Below are 21,529 nucleotides of genomic sequence, written 5' to 3'. Positions count from 1 at the left end.
TGGACTCTCACTATTATATTAGATCCACTATGGACTAGACTGTCACTATTATGTTAGATCCACAAATGGACTGGACTGTCTTTATTATGTTATATCCACTATGGGCTGGACTCTCACTATTATGTTAGACCCACTATGGACTATCACATAATACCTACAGCTTTTCACACACCCGTAAGTGAATGCAACGCATACTTAGTCAACAGCCATACAGGTCACACTGAAGGTGGCCGTATAAACAACTTTAATATTGTTACAAATATACGCCACACTGGGAACCCACACCAAACAAGAATGACAAACACATTTCGCACCGTAACACAACAGAGCAAATACTCAGAATCCCTAGAATATACCCCCCCACCCCCTCCTATCCCCTACACCCCACCTCAACCTCCTCATGCTCTCTCAGGGAGAGCATGTCCCAAATTCCAAGCTGCTGTTTTGAGGCATGTTAAACAAAATAATGCACTTTGTGACTTCAATAATAAATATGGCAGTGCCATGTTTGCATTTTTTTACATAACTTGAGTTGATTTATTTTGGAAAACCTTGTTACATTGTTTAATGCTTACAGTGGGGCATCACAACAAAATTAGGCCTAATAATGTGTTCATTCCACCTCTGTATATACCGGTATGGGTTATATTGGAATCGGTAATTAAGAGTTGGACAATATCGGAATATCGGATATCGGCAAAAAAGCCATTATCGGACATCTCTAATAAAAATACTTGTGTGTTTAATGCCACAACAATTCATAAAGCAGTGAGGCTTCATTGCTTACTGAAGTCGTACTAAAACATTTTGACAGATTATTGAGCGCCGTGTGTAATGTTCTGTGTTTTCAATGGATTATTTAAAGTTTTGGTGTTGTTTACTGGCATATCGCTTATGTTTGACTGCCATCTACTGGTCGCACTTATCATTACACCATGTACCACATAAAATAACTTTGAGGTCGGTAAGCACAACCAGAATTATGCCGTACAAAAAGGTTATAAGGCCATGTCCATTTTTGAGGAAATTAAAGGATTTTTAAGTGCACCTTAAAATAGTTCGGAAAATACGGTACTAATTCGGTGGCTTTTTTCCTCCTCCAAACAGATCAGCGAGAAGCAGAGATCTCTGTACGAAGCTCTGGAGAAGCAGCAGCAGTATCAGACCTCGCTTCAGTCCATCTCGGCTAAAATGGAGACGCTGGAGGCCAGACTGAGCGAGCCCCTGGAGGCCGATAGAAGTCCTGATAGTCACAAGAGAACCCATGAGGTCAGATCACAGTCTTCCCCCAGTATGGGGGAATGGACCGCCTGATTGTGGCGGTCCAGTCCCCCATACCCTCTGAGCACTCGCCATGGGACTTCCCGGGGGACCATGGCCCACAAAACATGTAGACTGGTTGGGTAAACTCCCATGCACCCTCAAGGATCCTATTTTTGAAATGGAATTCTTTCCCATTCTTGCTTGATGTAAAGTGCTTTTTTAGAAATAAAATCTATTATTATTATTATTATTAAGTTATATTCAATTGAATGGACTGCAAAGACAAGATACTTAATGTTTGAACTAAAAAAATTGGGGTTTTTTTTGCAAATAATAATGAACTTAAAATTTCATGGCTGCAACACGTGCCAAAGTAGTTGGAAAAGGGCATGTTCATCAGTGTGTTACATGGCTTTTCTTTTTAACAACACTCAGTAAACGTTTGGGAACTGAGAAGGCACATTTTTTAAGCTTTTCATGTGGAATTCTTTCCCATTTTTTGCTTGATGTAAAGCTTAAGTTGTTCAACAGTCCGGGGTCTCCGTTGTGCTATTTTAGGCTTCATAATGCGCCACATATTTTAAATGGGAGACAGGTCTGGACTACAGGCAGGCCAGTCTAGTACCCACACTCTTTGACTATGAAGTTGTAACACTGTAGTAACACTTGGCTTGGCATTGTCTTGCTGAAATAAGCAGGGGCGTCCATGAAAACGACGTTGCTTGGATGGCAACATATGTTGCTCCAAAAGCAGTATGTACCTTTAAGCATTAATGGTGCCTTCACAGATGTGTAAGTTACCCATGCCTTGGCCACTAATACACCCCCATACCATCACACATGCTGGCTTTTACACTTTGTACCGACAACAGTCCGGATAGTTCTTTTCCTCTTTAGCTGACAGGAAACAATGTCCAGTTTCCAAAAACAATTTGAAATGTGGACTCGTCCGACCACAAAACACTTTTCCTCTTTGCATCAGCCAATCTTAGATGAGCACTTTTCTGGGTGTTGTTGATAAATGGCTTTGGCTTTGCATAGTAGAGATTTAAATTGGCTTTTACACTTTGCACCGAGAACAGTACGGATGGTTCTTTTCCTCTTTGGTCCGGAGGACACGACGTCCACAGTTTCCAAAAACAATTCAAAATGTGGACTCGTCAGACCACAGAACACTTTTACACTTTGCATCAGTCCATCTTAGATGAGCTCGGGCTCTGCAAAGCCGGCGGCGTTTCTGGGTGTTGTTGATAAATGGCTTTTGTTTTGCATAGGAAAGTTTTAACTTGCACTTACAGATGTAGAGGCCAACTCTAGTTACTGACAGTGGTTTTCTCAAGTGTTCCTGAGCCTGTGTGGTGATATCCTTTACACACTTTACACATGTCAGTTTTTGATGCAGTACCGCCTGAGGGATCGAAAATCACGGGCATTGCCGCTTTTGTGCAGTAATTTCTCCAGATTCTCTGAACCTTTTGATGATATTACAGACCGTAGATAGTAAAACCCTTAAATTAGTTGAGAAATGTTGTTCTTAAACAATTTTCTCAGGCATTTGTTGACAAAGTGGTGACCCTCGCCCCGTCCTTGTTTGTGAACGACTGAGCATTTCATGGAAGCCGCTTTTATACCCAATTATGGCACCCACCTGTTCCCAATTAGCCCGTTCACCTGTGGGATGTCCAAAATAAGTGTTTGATGAGCATTCCTCAACTTTCTCAGTCTTTTTGCCCCCTGTGCCAGCTTTTTTGAAACATGCCAAAGGCATCAAATTCCAAATGAGCTAATATTTGCAAAACATAACAAAGTTTACCAGTTTGAACGTTAAATATCTTGTCTTTGCAGTCTATTCAATTGAATATAAATTGAAAAGGATTAGCAAATCATTGTATTTTTTTTTTTCATTTACCATTTACACGACGTGACAACTTCACTGCTTTTGGGTTTTGTAGAAAGGCTGTCCGTAGAAATAATGCATACACTGGTGGAAAAAAGGTTGGGGACCCCTGCCCTAGGACACATTCGATGCTATTCTGCATTGTCAGAGCTATATTCTAAGATATACTTTGGACAATATTTCAAAGTACTATACTTTGTTGATTAGAAAAATGCATACACCAGTAAAATCCATTCTTATTTTCACAGATTCATGCTGTGCAATCATTTTACACTGGAAAATGAATCTGATATGTACAGTATGTCATCTTCCTGCATCTACATGGAAATATGCACCGTCACTTCATTCACATTTTCCTCATTTACTGTTTGACTATTTTGCTAATTACGTGCATTTAGTATTACATTTGTCTTCAGTATCCAATTGTGATATTTAATTGCATGACCCACTGGGTCATTATTGTCACCGATGTCCCACTGGGTGTGAGTTTTCCTTGCCTTTATGTGGGCCTACCGAGGATGTCGTAGTGGTTTGTGCAGCCCTTTGAGACACTAGTGATTTAGGGCTATATAAGTAAACATTGATTGATTGATTGATGAACTAAATAGTTCAAACCAAATACATTTTCCTTTGGCAGGATCTGGTCGAGGAGATCCAGAGCGTGCAGGACGAGATCGACAGGCTGCAGACGAGCTTCAGCGGCGACCCGGCCGACGCCAACATGGCCGACCAGTTGGCCATGCACTCTTCTCTGGCAGTCCTGGCTGAAAGGATGGCCACCATCCACATGAAGGTCTCAGGAAGGCAGCAGCTACTGGAGGTGTGGATGTGAGAGTGTTATACAATACGTGCTATTTTCTTTGTGGTTGTTCAAATCGGGGGTGTCCATTGAAAGATTTAAAGCTGCAGATCTATCTGTCGATTATAAATTTATCGATTTTTTTCATGTTGAAAAGGTGAGTACCGTATTTTTCGGACTATAAGTTGCAGTTTCTTTCATAGTTTGGCCGGGGGTGCGACTTATACTCGGGAGCGACTTATGTGTGAAATTATTAACACATTACCTTAAAATATCAAATAATATTATTTAGCTCATTCACGTAAGATAGATCGATAGATAGTACTTTATTGATTCCTTTGGGAAAATTAAAATTCCAGCAGCAGTGTACAGAGTTGAGTTCAATTTTAAAAAAGTAAATAATGGGGGTTTAAAAGGAAACAAAATAGAGAAATATTACAATAAGAATAAAAAATAAAAAGCAACAATGGGAATAACAATATAACAGTAAAATAAGGATATAACAAGACAAAGTAGGCAGTAGTGACCATGTTATTGTTTTGCATCCCCTGTCATCCTAGTACCCCCCGGCCCCCGTCCCAGAGAGGAGTTGTACAGTCTAATGGCGTGTGGGACAAAGGAGTTCTTGAGTCTATTAGTCCTGCACTTGGGATGAAGCAGTCTAGCACTGAACAGGTTTCTCTGGCTACTGATAACGCTATGCAGGGTGTGACTGGCATCATCCAGGATGCTCACTAGTTTGTCCACAGTCCTCTTCTCTGCCACCGTCACCAGTGAGTCCAGTTTCATTCCGATTGTAGAACCGGCCCGCCTGATCAGTTTCTCCAGTCTGGAGCTGTCCTTCTTAGATGTACTGCCCCCCCCCAGCACACTACCATGTAGAACAGAACACTGGCAACCACAGACTGGTAGTACATCCACAGGAGTTTTCTACAAATGCTGAAGGAGTGCAGTCTCCTGAGGAAGTACAGCCTGCTCTGTCCTTTCTTGTACTGGTGGTCCGTGTTAACAGTCCAGTCCAGCTTATTGTCCACCCAAACCCCGAGGTACTTGAATGAGTCCACGGTCTGTACCTCAACTCCCTCGATCACAATAGGTTGTGACCGTGGACTCGACCTCCCAAAGTCAATGACCAGCTCCTTGGTCTTTGACGGATTGAGCTGCAAGAGGTTCGTGTGGCACCAGACAACAAAGTCCCTCACCAGGTTCCGAAACTCCTCCTCTCTGCCGTCCCTGATGCACCCGACGATGGCAGATGTACAGGGTGAAGAGAAGAGGGGCCAGCACCGTTCCCTGCGGTACTCCGGTGCTGCTGATCACAGTGTCAGACGTGATGTTCTTCAGCCTGACGTACTGTGGCCTGTCGGTGAGGTAGTTCGAAATCCAGGCAACCAGGCAGGGGTCCACTCGCATTTTGTAGAGCTTGTCCTGAAGGAGGCGAGGTTGGATGCTATTAAAGGCACTCGAGAAGTCCAGGAACAAGATCCTCACAGTGCCATTGCCCTTAAAATTAAGAGACTAGATATATAAGATATCATGGGATTTATCGATTATGAGTGACAGATTGTTTGGTAAAGGTATAGCATGTTTTATATGTTATAGTTATTTGAATGACTCTTACCATAATATGTTACGTTAACATACCAGGCACCTTCTCAGTTGGTTATTTATGCCTCATATAACGTACACTTATTCAGCCTGTTGTTCGTGGCGAAGTTGGTAGAGTGGCTGTGCCAGTAATCTGAGGGTTACCAGTTCAATCCCCACCTTCTACCATCCTAGTCACGTCCGTTGTGTCCTTGGGCACTTCACCCTTGCTCCTGATGGGTCCTGGTGAGGGCCTTGCATGGCAGCTCCCGCTGTCAGTGTGTGAATGTATGTGTGAATGTGGAAATACTGTCAAAGCGCTTTGGGCTCCTTAAAAAGGGGTAGATAAGCGCTATACAAGTACAACCCATTTACCATTTTAAATTGCCTTTCAAATGTCTATTCAATCAATCAATCAATCAATCAATCAATCAATCAATATTTTTTTATACAGCCCTAAATCACAAATGTCTCTAAGGACTGTACAAACCACTACGACTACGACATCCTCGGAAGAACCCACATAAGGGCAAGGAAAATTCACACCCAGTGGGACGCCAGTGACAATGATGACTATGAGAAACCTTGGAGAGGACCTCAAATGTGGGCAACCCCCCACCCCCTCTAGGGGACCGAAAGCAATGGATGTCGAGCGGGTCTAACATGATACTGATAAAGTTCAATCCATAGTGGCTCCAACACAGCCGCGAGAGTTCAGTTCAAAGCGGATCCAAGACAGCAGCAAGAGTCCCGTCCACAGGAAACCATCCCAAGCGGAGGCGGATCAGCATCGTAGAGATGTCCCCAACCGATACAACGAGCGGTCCATCCTGGGTCTCGAATCTGGACAGCCAGTACTTCATCCATGGTCATCGGACCGGACCCCCTCTACAAGGGAGGGGGGGACATAGGAGAAAAAAGAAAAGAAGCGGCAGATCAACTGGTCTAAAAAGGGGGTCTATTTAAAGGATGAGTTTTAATGTGAGACTTAAATGCTTCTACTGAGGTAGCATCTTGAACTGTTACCGGGAGGGCATTCCAGAGTACTGGAGCCCGAACGGAAAACGCTCTATAGCCCGCAGACTTTTTTTGGGCTTTAGGAATCACTAATAAGCCGGAGTCTTTCGAACGCAGATTTCTTGCTGGGACATTTGGTACAATACAATCGGCAAGATAGGATGGAGCTAGACCGTGTAGTATTTTATACGTAAGTAGTAAAACCTTAAAGTCACATCTTAAGTGCACAGGAAGCCAGTACAGGCGTAATGTGATCAAACTTTCTTGTTCTTGTCAAAAGTCTAGCAGCCGCATTTTGTACCAACTGTAATCTTTTAATGCTAGACATGGGGAGACCCGAAAATAATACGTTACAGTAATCGAGACGAGACGTAACAAACGCATGGATAATGATCTCAGCGTCTTTAGTGGACGAAATGGAGCGAATTTTTGCGATATTAAGGAGATGAAAGAAGGCCGTTTTAGTAACTCTTTTAATGTGTGACTCAAAGGAGAGAGTTGGGTCGAAGATAACACCCAGATTTTTTACCGAGTAACCTTGTTTTATTATTTGGTTGTCAAATGTTAAAGTTGTATTATTAAATAGAGGTCGGTGTCTAGCAGGACCGATAATCAGCATTTCCGTTTTTTTGGCGTTAAGTTGCAAAAAATTAGCGGACATCCATTGTTTAATTTCATTAAGACACGTTTCCAACTGACTACAGTCCGGCGTGTTGGTCGGCTTTAGGGGCATGTAGAGTTGGGTGTCATCAGCATAGCAGTGAAAGCTAATACCGTATTTGCGTATGATGTCACCCAGCGGCAGCATGTAGATGCTGAAAAGTGCAGGGCCAAGGACCGAACCCTGGGGAACTCCACACGTTACCTTGGACACTTCACCCTTGCTCCTGATGGGTCCTGGTGAGGGCCTTGCATGGCAGCTCCCACTGTCAGTGTGTGAATGTGTGTGTGAATGTGGAAATACTGTCAAAGCGCTTTGGGCTCCTTAAAAAGGGATAGAAAAGCGCTATACGAGTACAACCCATTTACCATTTATTTATTTTAAATCGCCTTACAAATGTCTATTCTTGCTGTTGGGTTTTATCAAATAAATTTCCCCCAAAAATGCGACTTATACTCCAGTGCGAATTATATATATATGTTTTTTTCCTTCTTTATTATGCATTTTCGGCAGGTGCGACTTATACTCCGGAGCGACTTATACTCCGAAAAATACGGTAAAAGGTAGACGCTGGTGGGGCATGAGAAAAAAAGAGTAAATTTCAGACTGGGCTCCTATTGAAAAGGGCCCATTCTGGAGTGAGAAAAAAATCTCCATTGCAAACTACATATACCGTATTTTTCGGATTATAAATCGCTCCGGAGTATAAGGCGCACCTGCCAAAAATGCCTAGTAAAGAAGGAAAAAAACATATATAAGTCGCACTGGAGTATAAGTTGCATTTTTGGGGGAAATGTATTTGATAAAACCCAACACCAAGAATAGACATTTGAAAGGCAATTTAAAATAAATAAAGAATAGTGAACAACAGGCTGAATAAGTGTACTTTATATGAGGCATAAATAACCAACTGAGAAGGTGCCTGGTATGTTAACGTAACATATTATGGTAAGAGTCATTCAAATAACTATAACATATAGAACATGCTATACCTTTACCAAACAATCTGTCACTCCTAATCGATAAATCCCATGAAATCTTCCTCCTTGATGTCGCTTCTAAACAACTCTGCCAACTCCAAAGGTATGCGCCGCTTCCTCTTGTCGTTTTCTGCTGCATATTTCACTACGTCCAGCTTGTAATCTGCAGTACATGATTTCCTTTTCACTGCCATTTTTGTTCAGCCCTTCTCAGTTTTTATAAGTTACCGCCAACGATGAAATCATCCATTTTAATAGCTATGGCAGTAGCATATAGCATATAGCACAGGGGTAGGGAACCTATGGCTCTAGAGCCAGATGTGACTCTTTTGATGACTACATCTGGCTCTCAGATAAATCTTTGCTGACATTGCTTAACATGATAAGTAATGAATAATTCCGCAGTTAATCACGATGTTAAAAATAACTTTCAAAATATAAAACATTCTCAAGCATGTTAATCCATCCAACCGTTTTCTACCGCACCTGTTCAAGAAATAACAATGTTATTAAAATGAATTAGAGACTTATTATACTCTAAAAATGTTGGTTTTAATTAAAAAATGCACGCCTTTAGTTGTATTCAGTGTTAAGAAAATATGATATGGCTCTCAAAGAAATCCGTTTTAAAATATTTGGCTTTCATGGCTCTCTCAGCCAATAAGGTTCCCGACCCCTGATATAGCATTTAGCATTCCATGACCCACAATGCACTTCTGCCATGACTCTCCCCCGCCAAATTCTTATTGGTTGACGTGTGTGTGACGACTGCTTACATTTTCTTCGTATTTTCCGCGAATGAGATAGAAAATATTTCACGATAATGTGTTAATAATTTCACACATAAGTCGCTCCGGAGTATATGTCGGACCCCCGGCCAAACTGTGAACAAAACTGCGACTTATAGTCCGAAAAATATGGTATACAAATTACAACATGCAACCCAAGACTTGCAACAAGGGGTGATGGCCCGTAGCTGGATTATACGACCTATCATTTTGTATCTGTATAGATGTTCAAAACCATATCCATACCAACGTATATCCTATTGTGTGCATGTTCTCAGTCTTTTGGGACTTTTTACCAGACAAAAATCCACTTCTTTTTGTATTCTGCTATTTTTATCAGCTCAGATATACTTTTAAGAAGCACCATTGTGGTTTTGTGATAGGGAAGATCTCCAACATGTGAGTCTTTGTTCCCATGATGACTGTCCTTTCCACAGGAGCATGCTAGTGAGCGCCTGGAGGGCCAACGCCAGGAACAGGCTATGCAGCGTTATCAAATCCAGGCAGAGGAGCTGGATCGCTGGTTGTCTCGTACGCGCAAAACTGCAGTTTCCATCCTTGAAGCGACACATGGAGAGGAAACTGACGTGGACTGGCAGATTACTGAATGTCAGGTCAGTTCTTTGGGTCAGGGGTGTCCACAGTGTGGCCCAGAAGTCCTTTGGGGCCTGCAGCTCATTTTTTAACGGTCTGGGGCACATTATAAAATACAAACCCCATTTCCATATGAGTTGGGAAATTGTGTTAGATGTAAATATAAACGGAATACAATGATTTGCAAATCATTTTCAACCCATATTCAGTTGAATATGCTATAAAGACAACATATTTGATGTTTAGACTGATAAACATTTTTATTTTTGCATATAATCATCAACTTTATAATTTGATGCCAGCAACACGAGACAAAGATGTTGGGAAAGGTGGCAATAAATACTGATGAAGTTGAGGAATGCTCATCAAACACTTATTTGGAACATACCACAGGTGTGCAGGCTAATTGGGAACAGGTGGGTGCCATGATTGGGTATAAAAGCTGATTCCATGAAATGCTCAGTAATTTACAAACAAGGATGGGGCGAGGGTCACCAATTTGTAAGCAAATTGTCGAACAGTTTTAGAACAACATTTCTCAACGAGGTGTTGCAAGGGATTTAGGGATTTTGCCATCTACGGTCCGTAAAATAATCTAAAGGTTCAGAGAATCTGGAGAAATCACTGCACGTAAGCGATGATATTACAGACCTTTGAGCCCTCAGGCGGTACTGCATCAAAAACCGACATCAGTGTGTAAAGGATATCCCCACATGGGCTCAGGAACACTTCATAAAACCACTGTCAGTAAGTACAGTTGGTTGCTACATCTATAAGTGCAAGTTAAAACTCTACTATGCAAAGCAAAAGCCATTTATCAACAACACTCAGGAACGCTGCCGGCTTCTCTGGGCCCGAGCTCATCTAAGATGGACTGATGCAAAGTGGGAAAGTGTTCTGTGGTCTGACGAGTCCACATTTCAAATTATATTTGGAAACTGTGGACGTGGTGCCCTCTGGAACAAAGAGGAAAAAAAAACATCCGGATTGTTATAGGCGCAAAGTTCAAAAGCCAGCATCTGTGATGGTATGGGGGTGTATTAGTGGCCAAGGCATGGGTAACTTACACATCTGTGAAGGCACCATTAATGCTGAATGGTCCATACAGGTTTTGGAGCAACATATGTTGTCATCCAAGCAACGTTATCATGGACGCCCCTGTTTATTTCAGCAAGACAATGCCAAGCCACGTGTTACAACAGCGTGGTCTCGTAGTAAAAGAGTGCGGGTACTTTCCTGGCCCGCCTGCAGTCCAGACTTGTCTCCCATCGAAAATTATGAAGCGTAAAATACGACAGCGGAGACCTCGGACTATTGAACGACTGAAGCTCTACATAAAACAAGAATGGGAAAGAATTCCACTTTCAAAGCTTCAACAATTAGTTTCCTTAGTTCCCAAACGTTTAATGAGTGTTGTTAAAAGAAAAGGTGATGTAACACAGTGGTGAACATGCCCTTTCCCAACTACTCTGGCACCTGTTGCAGCCATGAAATTCTAAGTTAATTATTATTTGCAAAAAAAAAATAAAGTTTATGAGTTTGAACATCAAATATCTTGTCTTTGTAGTGCATTCAATTAAATATGGGTTGAAAAGGATTTGCAAATCATTGTATTCCGTTTATATTTACATCTAACACAATTTCCCAACTTATATGGAAACGGGGTTTGTATATATATATGTATATAAATATATATATATATATATATATATATATATATATTATATGTGTATATGTATGTATATATGTATATATATATATGTGTGTGTATATATATAGATGTATGTATATATACGTGTGTATATATGTGTATAAATATGTATATATATATATATAGATGTATGTGTATATATCTATACACATACAAATATATATATACACAAACACACATATATATATATATATATATATTTATACATATTAGATTAGATTAGATTAGATAGTACTTTATTTATTCCGTCAGGAGAGTTCCTTCAGGAAAATTACAATTTTCAGCACAATCCCATTCAAGATCAGACAAGGATATATATATATATATATATATATATATGTCTTGATTGGATTATCCGGAGAATAGTGCTCGATACCGTGGTAGAGCGCAATATGTAGGTGTGGGAAAAAATCGTTGGGAGTTTCCTTCTCTCCCAGCTTGCTAGCCTCAACCTGAACCTTGGTATTTACCGTGATGATGGACTGGCAGTGTGCCGCGCCTCGCCAAGGAGCAGCGAGAACACCAAGAAGCGCATATGCCAAATCTTCAAAGAAAACGGCCTACGGATCACGATTGAAGCCAACAAGCAAACCGTCAACTTCCTCGACGTCACTTTCAACCTGAGAAATAACAGCTACCAACCATTCACGAAACCCAACACAACACTCCAATACGTGCACCACGACAGCAACCACCCACCCACCACCACGAAAAGAATACCTACCGGAATTAATAAAAGGCTATCGATGCTGTCATCCAGCAAAGCTGAATTCGACCAAGCAACCCCCCCGTACCAGAAAGCACTTGATGAAAGCGGATACAACTTCACCCTCACCTATGAACCCACCCCAGGAAACCAACCAAAAAAGAGCAGAAAACGAAACAACATCATCTGGTACAATCCGCCATTCAGCAAAGACGTCTCAACCAACATCGGCCGCAAGTTCCTCACTCTGATCGACAAACACTTCCCCAAAGGCAACACCCTAAGAAAAATATTCAACAAGAACAACATTAAATTGAGCTACAGCTGTATGAATAACATGCAACAAATCATTTCAAACCACAACAAAGCAATTGCAAAAGGACTGCCTACCCCCAGAATAAACGACTCTGAAACCAATAATGAATGTAACTGTCGCAAGAAACCTGATTGCCCTCTCAACGGAAGGTGCTTACAGACATCAGTCGTTTACCAAGCAAAGGTAATACGCAAGGACATTAACACATCCGACACGTACGTAGGATTAACCGAAGGAGCGTTCAAAACAAGATGGAATAATCACAACGCCTCCTTTAGAAACCAGACTTTGCAGAATTCTACAGAACTCAGCAAACACATTTGGAACCTCAAAGACAATAATGTTGAATATTCAATAACATGGCAAATTCTTGCATCCAGCACACCTTACAACAGTGGTAATAAAAGATGCAACTTATGCTTAAAAGAGAAACTGTTTATTATATATCATCCAGAGCTATCATCCCTCAACAAGCGCAGTGAAATCATTTCAACATGCCGCCACAGGCGGAAACACCTCCTAGGTAACACATGAGCCAATCACCACACCCTACGCCTGCTTGTACCCACCCACTCTGTGCTCTATATAAACCATTGTATGTGAATGCTTCCATTAAAATCTCCTGATGATTGAGGGAACCCCTCATGAAACAGATCTGTAGAGATGAAGTAGTCTTGTGATTTTTTCCCACACCTACATATTGCGCTCTACCACGGTATCGAGCACTATTCTCCGGATAATCCAATCAAGACATATTCCGCTCCAAATTGACATTTGTTGAGCACTGTACGACGACCCGAAATGGAAAAGTTCAGCATCGACTACTCCACGAAGAACATTCCCATACCCGCGCAGGACTACAAGCAAAGACTCATAGAAAAGACGGAACACTTCCTAAGAAGGATGCGGTGGAAAGCACACTTTTTCCTCCACCCTGAAACAAAAGGAACGCAAAAGGAAACTTACGGATTCAAATCTACCAAGAACCCACCCACAGTCAAGGAATTAAAGGACTTTGAGAACGACATGCTCAAAATGATACAATCAGTCAAATTTAAGCCAGCCCGCAACCCATTCCTCACCAAGCTGAAAAATGACACGGAGCGCATCAAGAAAGTAAGCAACCTCATCATAGCCGCCGATAAAACCACAAACTTCTACAGAATGAACATACCAGAACATAACTCTTTACTGGACAAAAGCATCACCAAATCATACAAAAAAGCGCAACCCAACACTTTACAGAACATCCACCTGGAAAACAAGCGGATCGCAACCGAACTGGACATTGAGGACAGGGTGGACGCCACAGCCAACAAAGAAGCCTTCATCACACTGAAGGACCACAAACCCAACTTCGCAAATAACCCAACATGCCGACTAATAAACCCAACTAAATCCGAAATAGGGAAAATCAGCAAAATAATCCTGGACAGAATCAACGCAAAAATCAAGGACAAAACACCACTCAACCAATGGAGAAATACAGCAGCAGTAATCAAATGGTTCAACAACATCCAAGACAAACAACAACACAACTTTATCTCCTTCGACATCGAAGAATTTTACCCTTCCATCACGCAAGACCTACTGACCCAAGCACTAAACTTCGCCTCGGACTACGACTCAATCACAGGCAACGAAAGAAACATCATCATCCACGCAAAGAACTCCATACTCATCCACAACAGTACACCATGGCAAAAAAAGAACAATTCAACATTTGACGTTACTATGGGGAGTTTTGACGGAGCAGAAACGTGCGAACTCGTTGGGAGTTTCCTTCTCTCCCAGCTTGCTAGCCTCAACCTGAACCTTGGTATTTACCGTGATGATGGACTGGCAGTGTGCCGCGCCTCGCCAAGGAGCAGCGAGAACACCAAGAAGCGCATATGCCAAATCTTCAAAGAAAACGGCCTACGGATCACGATTGAAGCCAACAAGCAAACCGTCAACTTCCTCGACGTCACTTTCAACCTGAGAAATAACAGCTACCAACCATTCACGAAACCCAACACAACACTCCAATACGTGCACCACGACAGCAACCACCCACCCACCACCACGAAAAGAATACCTACCGGAATTAATAAAAGGCTATCGATGCTGTCATCCAGCAAAGCTGAATTCGACCAAGCAACCCCCCCGTACCAGAAAGCACTTGATGAAAGCGGATACAACTTCACCCTCACCTATGAACCCACCCCAGGAAACCAACCAAAAAAGAGCAGAAAACGAAACAACATCATCTGGTACAATCCGCCATTCAGCAAAGACGTCTCAACCAACATCGGCCGCAAGTTCCTCACTCTGATCGACAAACACTTCCCCAAAGGCAACACCCTAAGAAAAATATTCAACAAGAACAACATTAAATTGAGCTACAGCTGTATGAATAACATGCAACAAATCATTTCAAACCACAACAAAGCAATTGCAAAAGGACTGCCTACCCCAGACTAAACGACTCTGAAACCAATAATGAATGTAACTGTCGCAAGAAACCTGATTGCCCTCTCAACGGAAGGTGCTTACAGACATCAGTCGTTTACCAAGCAAAGGTAATACGCAAGGACATTAACACATCCGACACGTACGTAGGATTAACCGAAGGAGCGTTCAAAACAAGATGGAATAATCACAACGCCTCCTTTAGAAACCAGACTTTGCAGAATTCTACCGAACTCAGCAAACACATTTGGAACCTCAAAGACAATAATGTTGAATATTCAATAACATGGCAAATTCTTGCATCCAGCACACCTTACAACAGTGGTAATAAAAGATGCAACTTATGCTTAAAAGAGAAACTGTTTATTATATATCATCCAGAGCTATCATCCCTCAACAAGCGCAGTGAAATCATTTCAACATGCCGCCACAGGCGGAAACACCTCCTAGGTAACACATGAGCCAATCACCACACCCTACGCCTGCTTGTACCCACCCACTCTGTGCTCTATATAAACCATTGTATGTGAATGCTTCCATTAAAATCTCCTGATGATTGAGGGAACCCCTCATGAAACAGATCTGTAGAGATGAAGTAGTCTTGTGATTTTTTCCCACACCTACATATATATATATATATATATATATATATATATATGTATACATATATATATATATACATGTGTGTATAAATATATATATATATATATTTTATATGTGTATATGTATGTATATATGTATATATATGTGTGTGTATATATATAGATGTATGTATATATGTGTGTATATATGTGTATAAATATAAATATATATATAGATGTATGTGTATATATCTATACACATACAAAAATATATATACACAAACACACACATATATATATATATATATATATATATATATATACATGTATGTATATATGTATACTGTATATATATGGTGGAAAGGTTGGGACATCCCTGTCCTGGATAGTTCATTATCTGGATTTGGAGTGAGAAAAAAGGGGTCCTTTAAGTCGTTAAACAAGCTGGACCTCGACTTGGCTTGGTTCTTAGCTGCACGAGCACTGTTCTTAAGAAGATTATGTCCGTGTCTCCGTGAGTGTTGTGGCTGACCATGAATAGATCCCTCTGCACAAAGCCTCTGGGATATCCTTGAGAGTGAACATTGGCAGTTCTACCACAAGACAATTCCGCTACCATCTCGGAGTCCCGTGCATGGCTTTGCAGTTTGATGAAGAACGTTGCAGAGCATGGAGGGATTAGCGGTGATGGTGCCACAGGAAACTGGGCCGAGGATGAATGCAACGGGAGAACCCTGGCGGGTGTAAGGGGGTCCCATCCAGACCAGACAGATGGACCCCCGGCCCCCTCTGTGCCTGCAAGGAGAGGAGATGCAGTAGGTCGGCGGCGCCATGTTTGAGCTGGCCTCTCTCTTTCTGCTGTTGCAGAACATGCTGCTGGATATCGAGAAGAAAGTGCTGGCTCTATCCGAGCTGTCCATGCACAGTGAGAACCTGCTGCTGGAGGGCCGTGCCGAGACGCGGGCGGAGGCCGAGCAGCTGGCCCGCAGGCTACGGACGCTGAAGGGCGGCCTGCTGGAGCTGCAGAGGATGCTGCAAGACAAACGCATCAGCATGCAGGTTTGTTTGTGCACTTTCATCCATGCTAGCTCTTTTGTTGTTGTGAGATGATTGGTCATTACAATTCAGTCAGAGAAGGATTTTCTTTAATCATGTGTCTTGACTGATGATTGATTAGCATTATCTTCAAATTAGCAAATTTGCTGAGGCGTGTCCACACCTGCTCTTGCCAGGTTCAAACATTCCAAAGAAATATTTGATAGCGTATTTTTCGGACTACTTTTTTCATAGTTTGGCCGGGGGTGCGACTTATACTCCGGAGCAACTTATGTGTGAAATTATTAAAACACTACCATAAAATATCAAATAATATTGTTTATGTAATTCGCGGAAGAGACGAAGAAAATGTCAGCAATCGTCACACACATGTCAACCAATAAGAATTCAGCGGGGGAGGGTCATGGCAGAAGTGCATTGTGGGTCATGGGATGCTAACTGCTATATGCTATATGCTACTGCCATAGCTATTAAAATGAATCATTTCAACGTCGGCGATAACTTATGAAAACTGGGAAGGGCTGAACAAAAATGGGCAACGAAAAGGAAACCATGTACTGCAGATTACAAGCTGGATGTAGTGAAATATGCAGCAGAAAACGACAAGAGGAAGCGGCGCATACCTTTAAGATGGCAGAGTTGTTTAGAAGCGACATCGAGGAAGAATATTTCATGAGATTTATCGATTAGGAGTGACAGATTGTTTGGTAAAGGTATAGCATGTTCTATATGTTATAGTTATTTGAATGACTCTTACCATAATATGTTAGGTTAACATACCAGGCACCTTCTCAGTTAAATGGGTTGTAATTGTAGAGCGCTTTTCTACCTTCAAGGTACTCAAAGCGCTTTGACACTACTTCCACATTTACCCATTCACACGCACATTCACACACTGATGGAGGGAGCTGCCATGCAAGGCGCCATCAGGAGCAAGGGTGAAGTGTCTTGCTCAGGACACAACGGACGTGACGAGGTTTGTACTAGGTGGGATTTGAACCAGAGCCCCTCGGGTTGCGCACGGCCACTCTTCCACCGCGCCACGCCGTCTGGACTGCAGTTGGTTATTTATGCCTCATATAAGGTACACTTATTCAGCCTGTTGTTCACTATTCTTTATTTATTTTAAATTGCCTTTCAAATGTCTATTTTTGGTGTTGGATTTCATAGCTCGGTTGGTAAAGTGGCCGTACCAGCAACTTGAGGGTTCCGGGTTCGATTCCCGCTTCCGCCATCCTAGTCACTGCCGTTGTGTCCTTGGGCAAGACACTTTACCCACCTGCTCCCAGTGCCACCCACACTGGTTTAAATGTAACTTAGATATTGGGTTTCACTATGTAAAGCGCTTTGAGTCACTAGAGAAAAGCGCTATATAAATATAATTCACTTCACTTCACATCAAATAAATTTCCCCCAAAAATGCGATTTATACTCCAGTGCGACGTATATAGGTTTTTTCCCTTTTTTATTATGCATTTTCGGCAGGTGCGACATATACTCCGAAAAATCCGGTATTTCTGTCACGTGACCAAGGGCTGCACAGGAAAGAGCGTAAAGCAGGGGTGTCCAAACTTTTTCCACTGCACATTAAAAAATCAGAGCGTGCGTTGGGCCGTTTTGTTGTTTTTCATTGTCAAAAACAATGAAACATATAGGTTTTTTTTTTACCTTTAGGGCTCACTTCAAGCTATACGTTTACCCGACAATCTGTCACTTCTATACGTCTAGTCTCTTACGTGAATGAGCAAAATAATATTATTCGATATTTTACGGTAATGTGTTAATAATTCCACACATAAGTCGCACCCCCAGCCAAACTATGAAAAAACTGCGACTTATAGTCCGAAAAATACGGTAAATGCTTGTACATTTGGCATATTCTTATACTCTGCTTTATTTACAATGTTAGATTTTGTCAACTTTATATTGACTCTGTCCAAAGCAGATTTGATTTAATCCTGCAAGTTTTTTAGAACTTTACAGTAAACCTTCATCCTTTCCAACACCACTATGTTTAAGCAAAGAAACTTCTGTGTTTGTCCCGTGGTGGTGAAGGGCGGCTCCCAACAGGAGCAGGAGGACAGTGGGTCGGACTCCAGTCTCTCCCTGAGTCCAAGCGTGCAGGACTGGGTGGCCCAGGCCAGGACCACACGCTCCCAGCAGCACCAGGACAGTCTTCAGAGCCAAAGGGTACATCTTTGTGTATTTAAACTCTCATTTTGAACTGGAATTCTTACTGAAACGCTGTTGTTGTGGAGGAGTTAGAGGAGCAGCTTGCAGAGCAGAAGAAGCTTCTCCAGTCGGTGGCCAGCAGAGGAGAAGAGATCCTCATCCAACAGGCGTCACCCGGCAGCACCACGTATTGTCTAACTATTGTCATCCAAACACATTTCACAACACACATTAGAGCGTAGGGATGAGAATCTTGTTATTGCAATTATTTTCTGTTGTGTCCCACCTAGGAAGGAGATAATATTTTGCGTCCCCCCCTCCACTGTCAACTGTGACTATAAATAGTATAAACCCAGTTTCCATATGAGTTGGGAAATCGTGTTGCATGTAAATATAAACAGAATACAATGATTTGCAAATCCTTTTCAACCCATATTCAGTTGAATATGCTACAAAGACAACATATTGGATGTTCAAACTAAATGTTTACATTTTTTTTGCAAATAATCATTAACTTTAGAATTTGATGCCAGCAACACATGAAAAAGAAGTTGGCAAAGGGTGCACTAAATACTGATGAAGTTGAGGAATGCTCATCCAACACTTATTTGGAACATCCCACAGGTGTGCAGGCTAATTGGGAACAGGTGGGTGCCATGATTGGGTATAAAAAAAGCTTCCCAAAAATTGCTCAGTCTTTCACAATAAAGGATGGGGCGAGGTACACCCCTTTGTCCACAACTGCGTGAGCAAATAGTCAAACAGTTTAAGAACAACGTTTCCCAAAAGTGCAATTGCAAGAAATTTAGGGATTTCAACATCTACGCTCCATAATATCATCAAAAGGTTCAGAGAATCTGGAGAAATCACTCCACGTAAGCGGCATGGCCGGAAACCAACATTGAATGATCGTGACCTTCCATCCCTCAGACGGCACTGTATCAAAAACCGACATCGATCTCTAAAGGATATCACCACATGGGCTCAGGAACACTTCAGAAAACCACTGTCACTAAATACAGTTCGGGTGCAAGTTAAAGCTCTACTATGTAAAGCGAAAGCCATTTATCAACAACATCCAGAAAGGCAGCCGGATTCTCTGGGCCTGAGATCATCTAAGATGGACTGATGCAAAGTGGAAAAGTGCTCTGTGGTCTGACGAGTCCACAATTCAAACTGTTTTCGGAAATATTCGACATCGTGTCATCCGGACCAAAGGGGAAGCGAACCATCCAGACTGTTATCGACGCAAAGTTCAAAATCCAGCATCTGTGATGGTATGGGGGTGCATTAGTGCCCAAGGCATGGGTAACTTACACATCTGTGAAGGCACCATTAATGCTGAAAGGTACATACAGGTTTTGGAACAACATATGTTGTCATCTAAGCACCGTCTTTTTCATGGATGCCCCTGCTTATTTCAGCAAGACAATGCCAAGCCACATTTAGCACATGTTACAACAGTGTGGTTTCGTAAAAAAGAGTGCAGGTATTTTCCTGGCCCGCCTGCAGTCCAACCCTGTCTCCCATGGAAAATGTGTGGCGTATTATGAAGCGTAAAATACGACAGCGGAGACCTTGGACTGTTGAACGACTGAAGCTCTACATAAAACAAGAATGGGAAATAATTCCACTTTCAAAGCTTCAACAATTAGTTTCCTCAGTTCCCAAACGTTTATTGAGTGTTGTTAAAAGAAAAGGTGATGTAACACAGTGGTGAACATGCCATTTCCCAACTACTTTGGCATGTGTTGCAGCCATGAAATTTTAAGTTAGTTATTGTTTGCAAAAAAAAAATAAGTTAATGAGTTTTAACATCAAATATCTTTTCTTTGTAGTGCATTCTACTGAATATGGGTTGAAAAGGATTTGCAAATCATTGTATTCCGTTTATATTTACATCTTACCCAATTTCCCAACTCATGTGGAAACGGGGTGGGTAAGAACCGATAAGAAAACCCAATCGTTAAGCAGACTTGAAAGTGGAACCGTAAAAACGTTATCAATGCTCACCCCTATGAGAGAGAGCTCTTAGTTAAAAGTCCCTGCAGTGCAACAGCAACATACACTATTAAATACAAACATCTGCCCCTTTTTGTATGAGTCGTGAAAGGAGTTTTGCATGTGCGCAGGTCATGCGAACCATTCTCGACAGAGGCTCTGGCCGAGAGAGAGACCGAGGCCGCGCGGGAGCAGATGAGGCAAAGGTGGGAGAGCCTGAAACTGGAGCTCACAACCAAACTGCAGCTGATGCAGAAGAACTTGGAGCAGGAACACAAGCAGCCGGTAGGAACTCAAGCGCAGTATTCAAACTCCTTTGATGTGGTCTGCCATGTCTTTTTATTGAGGTCGGTCCTATACTGTTAATCTGCCATACCACATCAGTCAAATGTAGCCCGCCACCTCACTTTACCTGGCCCACCTTGTCTTTTATATGGCCGGCGAAAGGCTGGAAATGGAAAAAAAAAACACTTTTTTGGCTAAATAAATGTATTTATTCTTTAAATTTTGAGAGATGTTCCAAGCATTTTTTTATTTTGGTTATCAAAATGAACACCTAAATGTAGTGAGTCTTATTCTGCGTTGTGTAGTTTTTTTTAAGTAAGAGACACTCCACCATTCCGTCCTTTCATCGTTTATTGGCCACCTCCTCATCAAAAGTCTGAAATAATCAATCAATCAATCAATGTTTACTTATATAGCCCTAAATCACTAGTGTTTCAAAGGGCTGCACAAACCACTACGACATCCTCGGTAGGCCCACATAAGGGCAAGGAAAACTCACACCCAGTGGGACATCGGTGACAATAATGACCCAGTGGGACGTCGGTGACAATGATGACTATGAGAACCTTGGAGAGGAGGAAAGCAATGGATGTCGAGCGGGTCTAACATGATACTGTGAAAGTTCAATCCATAATGGATCCAACACAGTCGCGAGAGTCCAGTC

The 21,529-nt window shown here is 41.9% G+C and overlaps 1 protein-coding gene across 3 annotated transcripts in view; it reads left to right on the top strand.

Moving 5' to 3' along the window:
* The window catches only part of syne1b (spectrin repeat containing, nuclear envelope 1b), a 346,051-nt gene that overhangs the window by 208,786 nt on the left and 115,736 nt on the right, over positions 1 to 21,529 (top strand). For all 3 annotated transcript variants that reach the window (XM_061894156.1, XM_061894155.1, XM_061894154.1), the window contains 7 exons: positions 1,108 to 1,269; positions 3,798 to 3,980; positions 9,430 to 9,606; positions 16,219 to 16,410; positions 18,463 to 18,597; positions 18,666 to 18,766; positions 20,712 to 20,865. In XM_061894156.1, the coding sequence (XP_061750140.1) occupies positions 1,108 to 1,269; positions 3,798 to 3,980; positions 9,430 to 9,606; positions 16,219 to 16,410; positions 18,463 to 18,597; positions 18,666 to 18,766; positions 20,712 to 20,865 (1,104 nt within the window). The remainder of the gene's footprint in view (positions 1 to 1,107; positions 1,270 to 3,797; positions 3,981 to 9,429; positions 9,607 to 16,218; positions 16,411 to 18,462; positions 18,598 to 18,665; positions 18,767 to 20,711; positions 20,866 to 21,529) is intronic.

Source organism: Nerophis ophidion, linkage group LG03, assembly GCF_033978795.1.
Source record: "Nerophis ophidion isolate RoL-2023_Sa linkage group LG03, RoL_Noph_v1.0, whole genome shotgun sequence".
NCBI classification, from domain to species: domain Eukaryota; kingdom Metazoa; phylum Chordata; class Actinopteri; order Syngnathiformes; family Syngnathidae; genus Nerophis; species Nerophis ophidion.
Note: the sequence above shows the minus strand (reverse complement) of the source record. Positions and strands in the feature narration are given on the sequence as shown.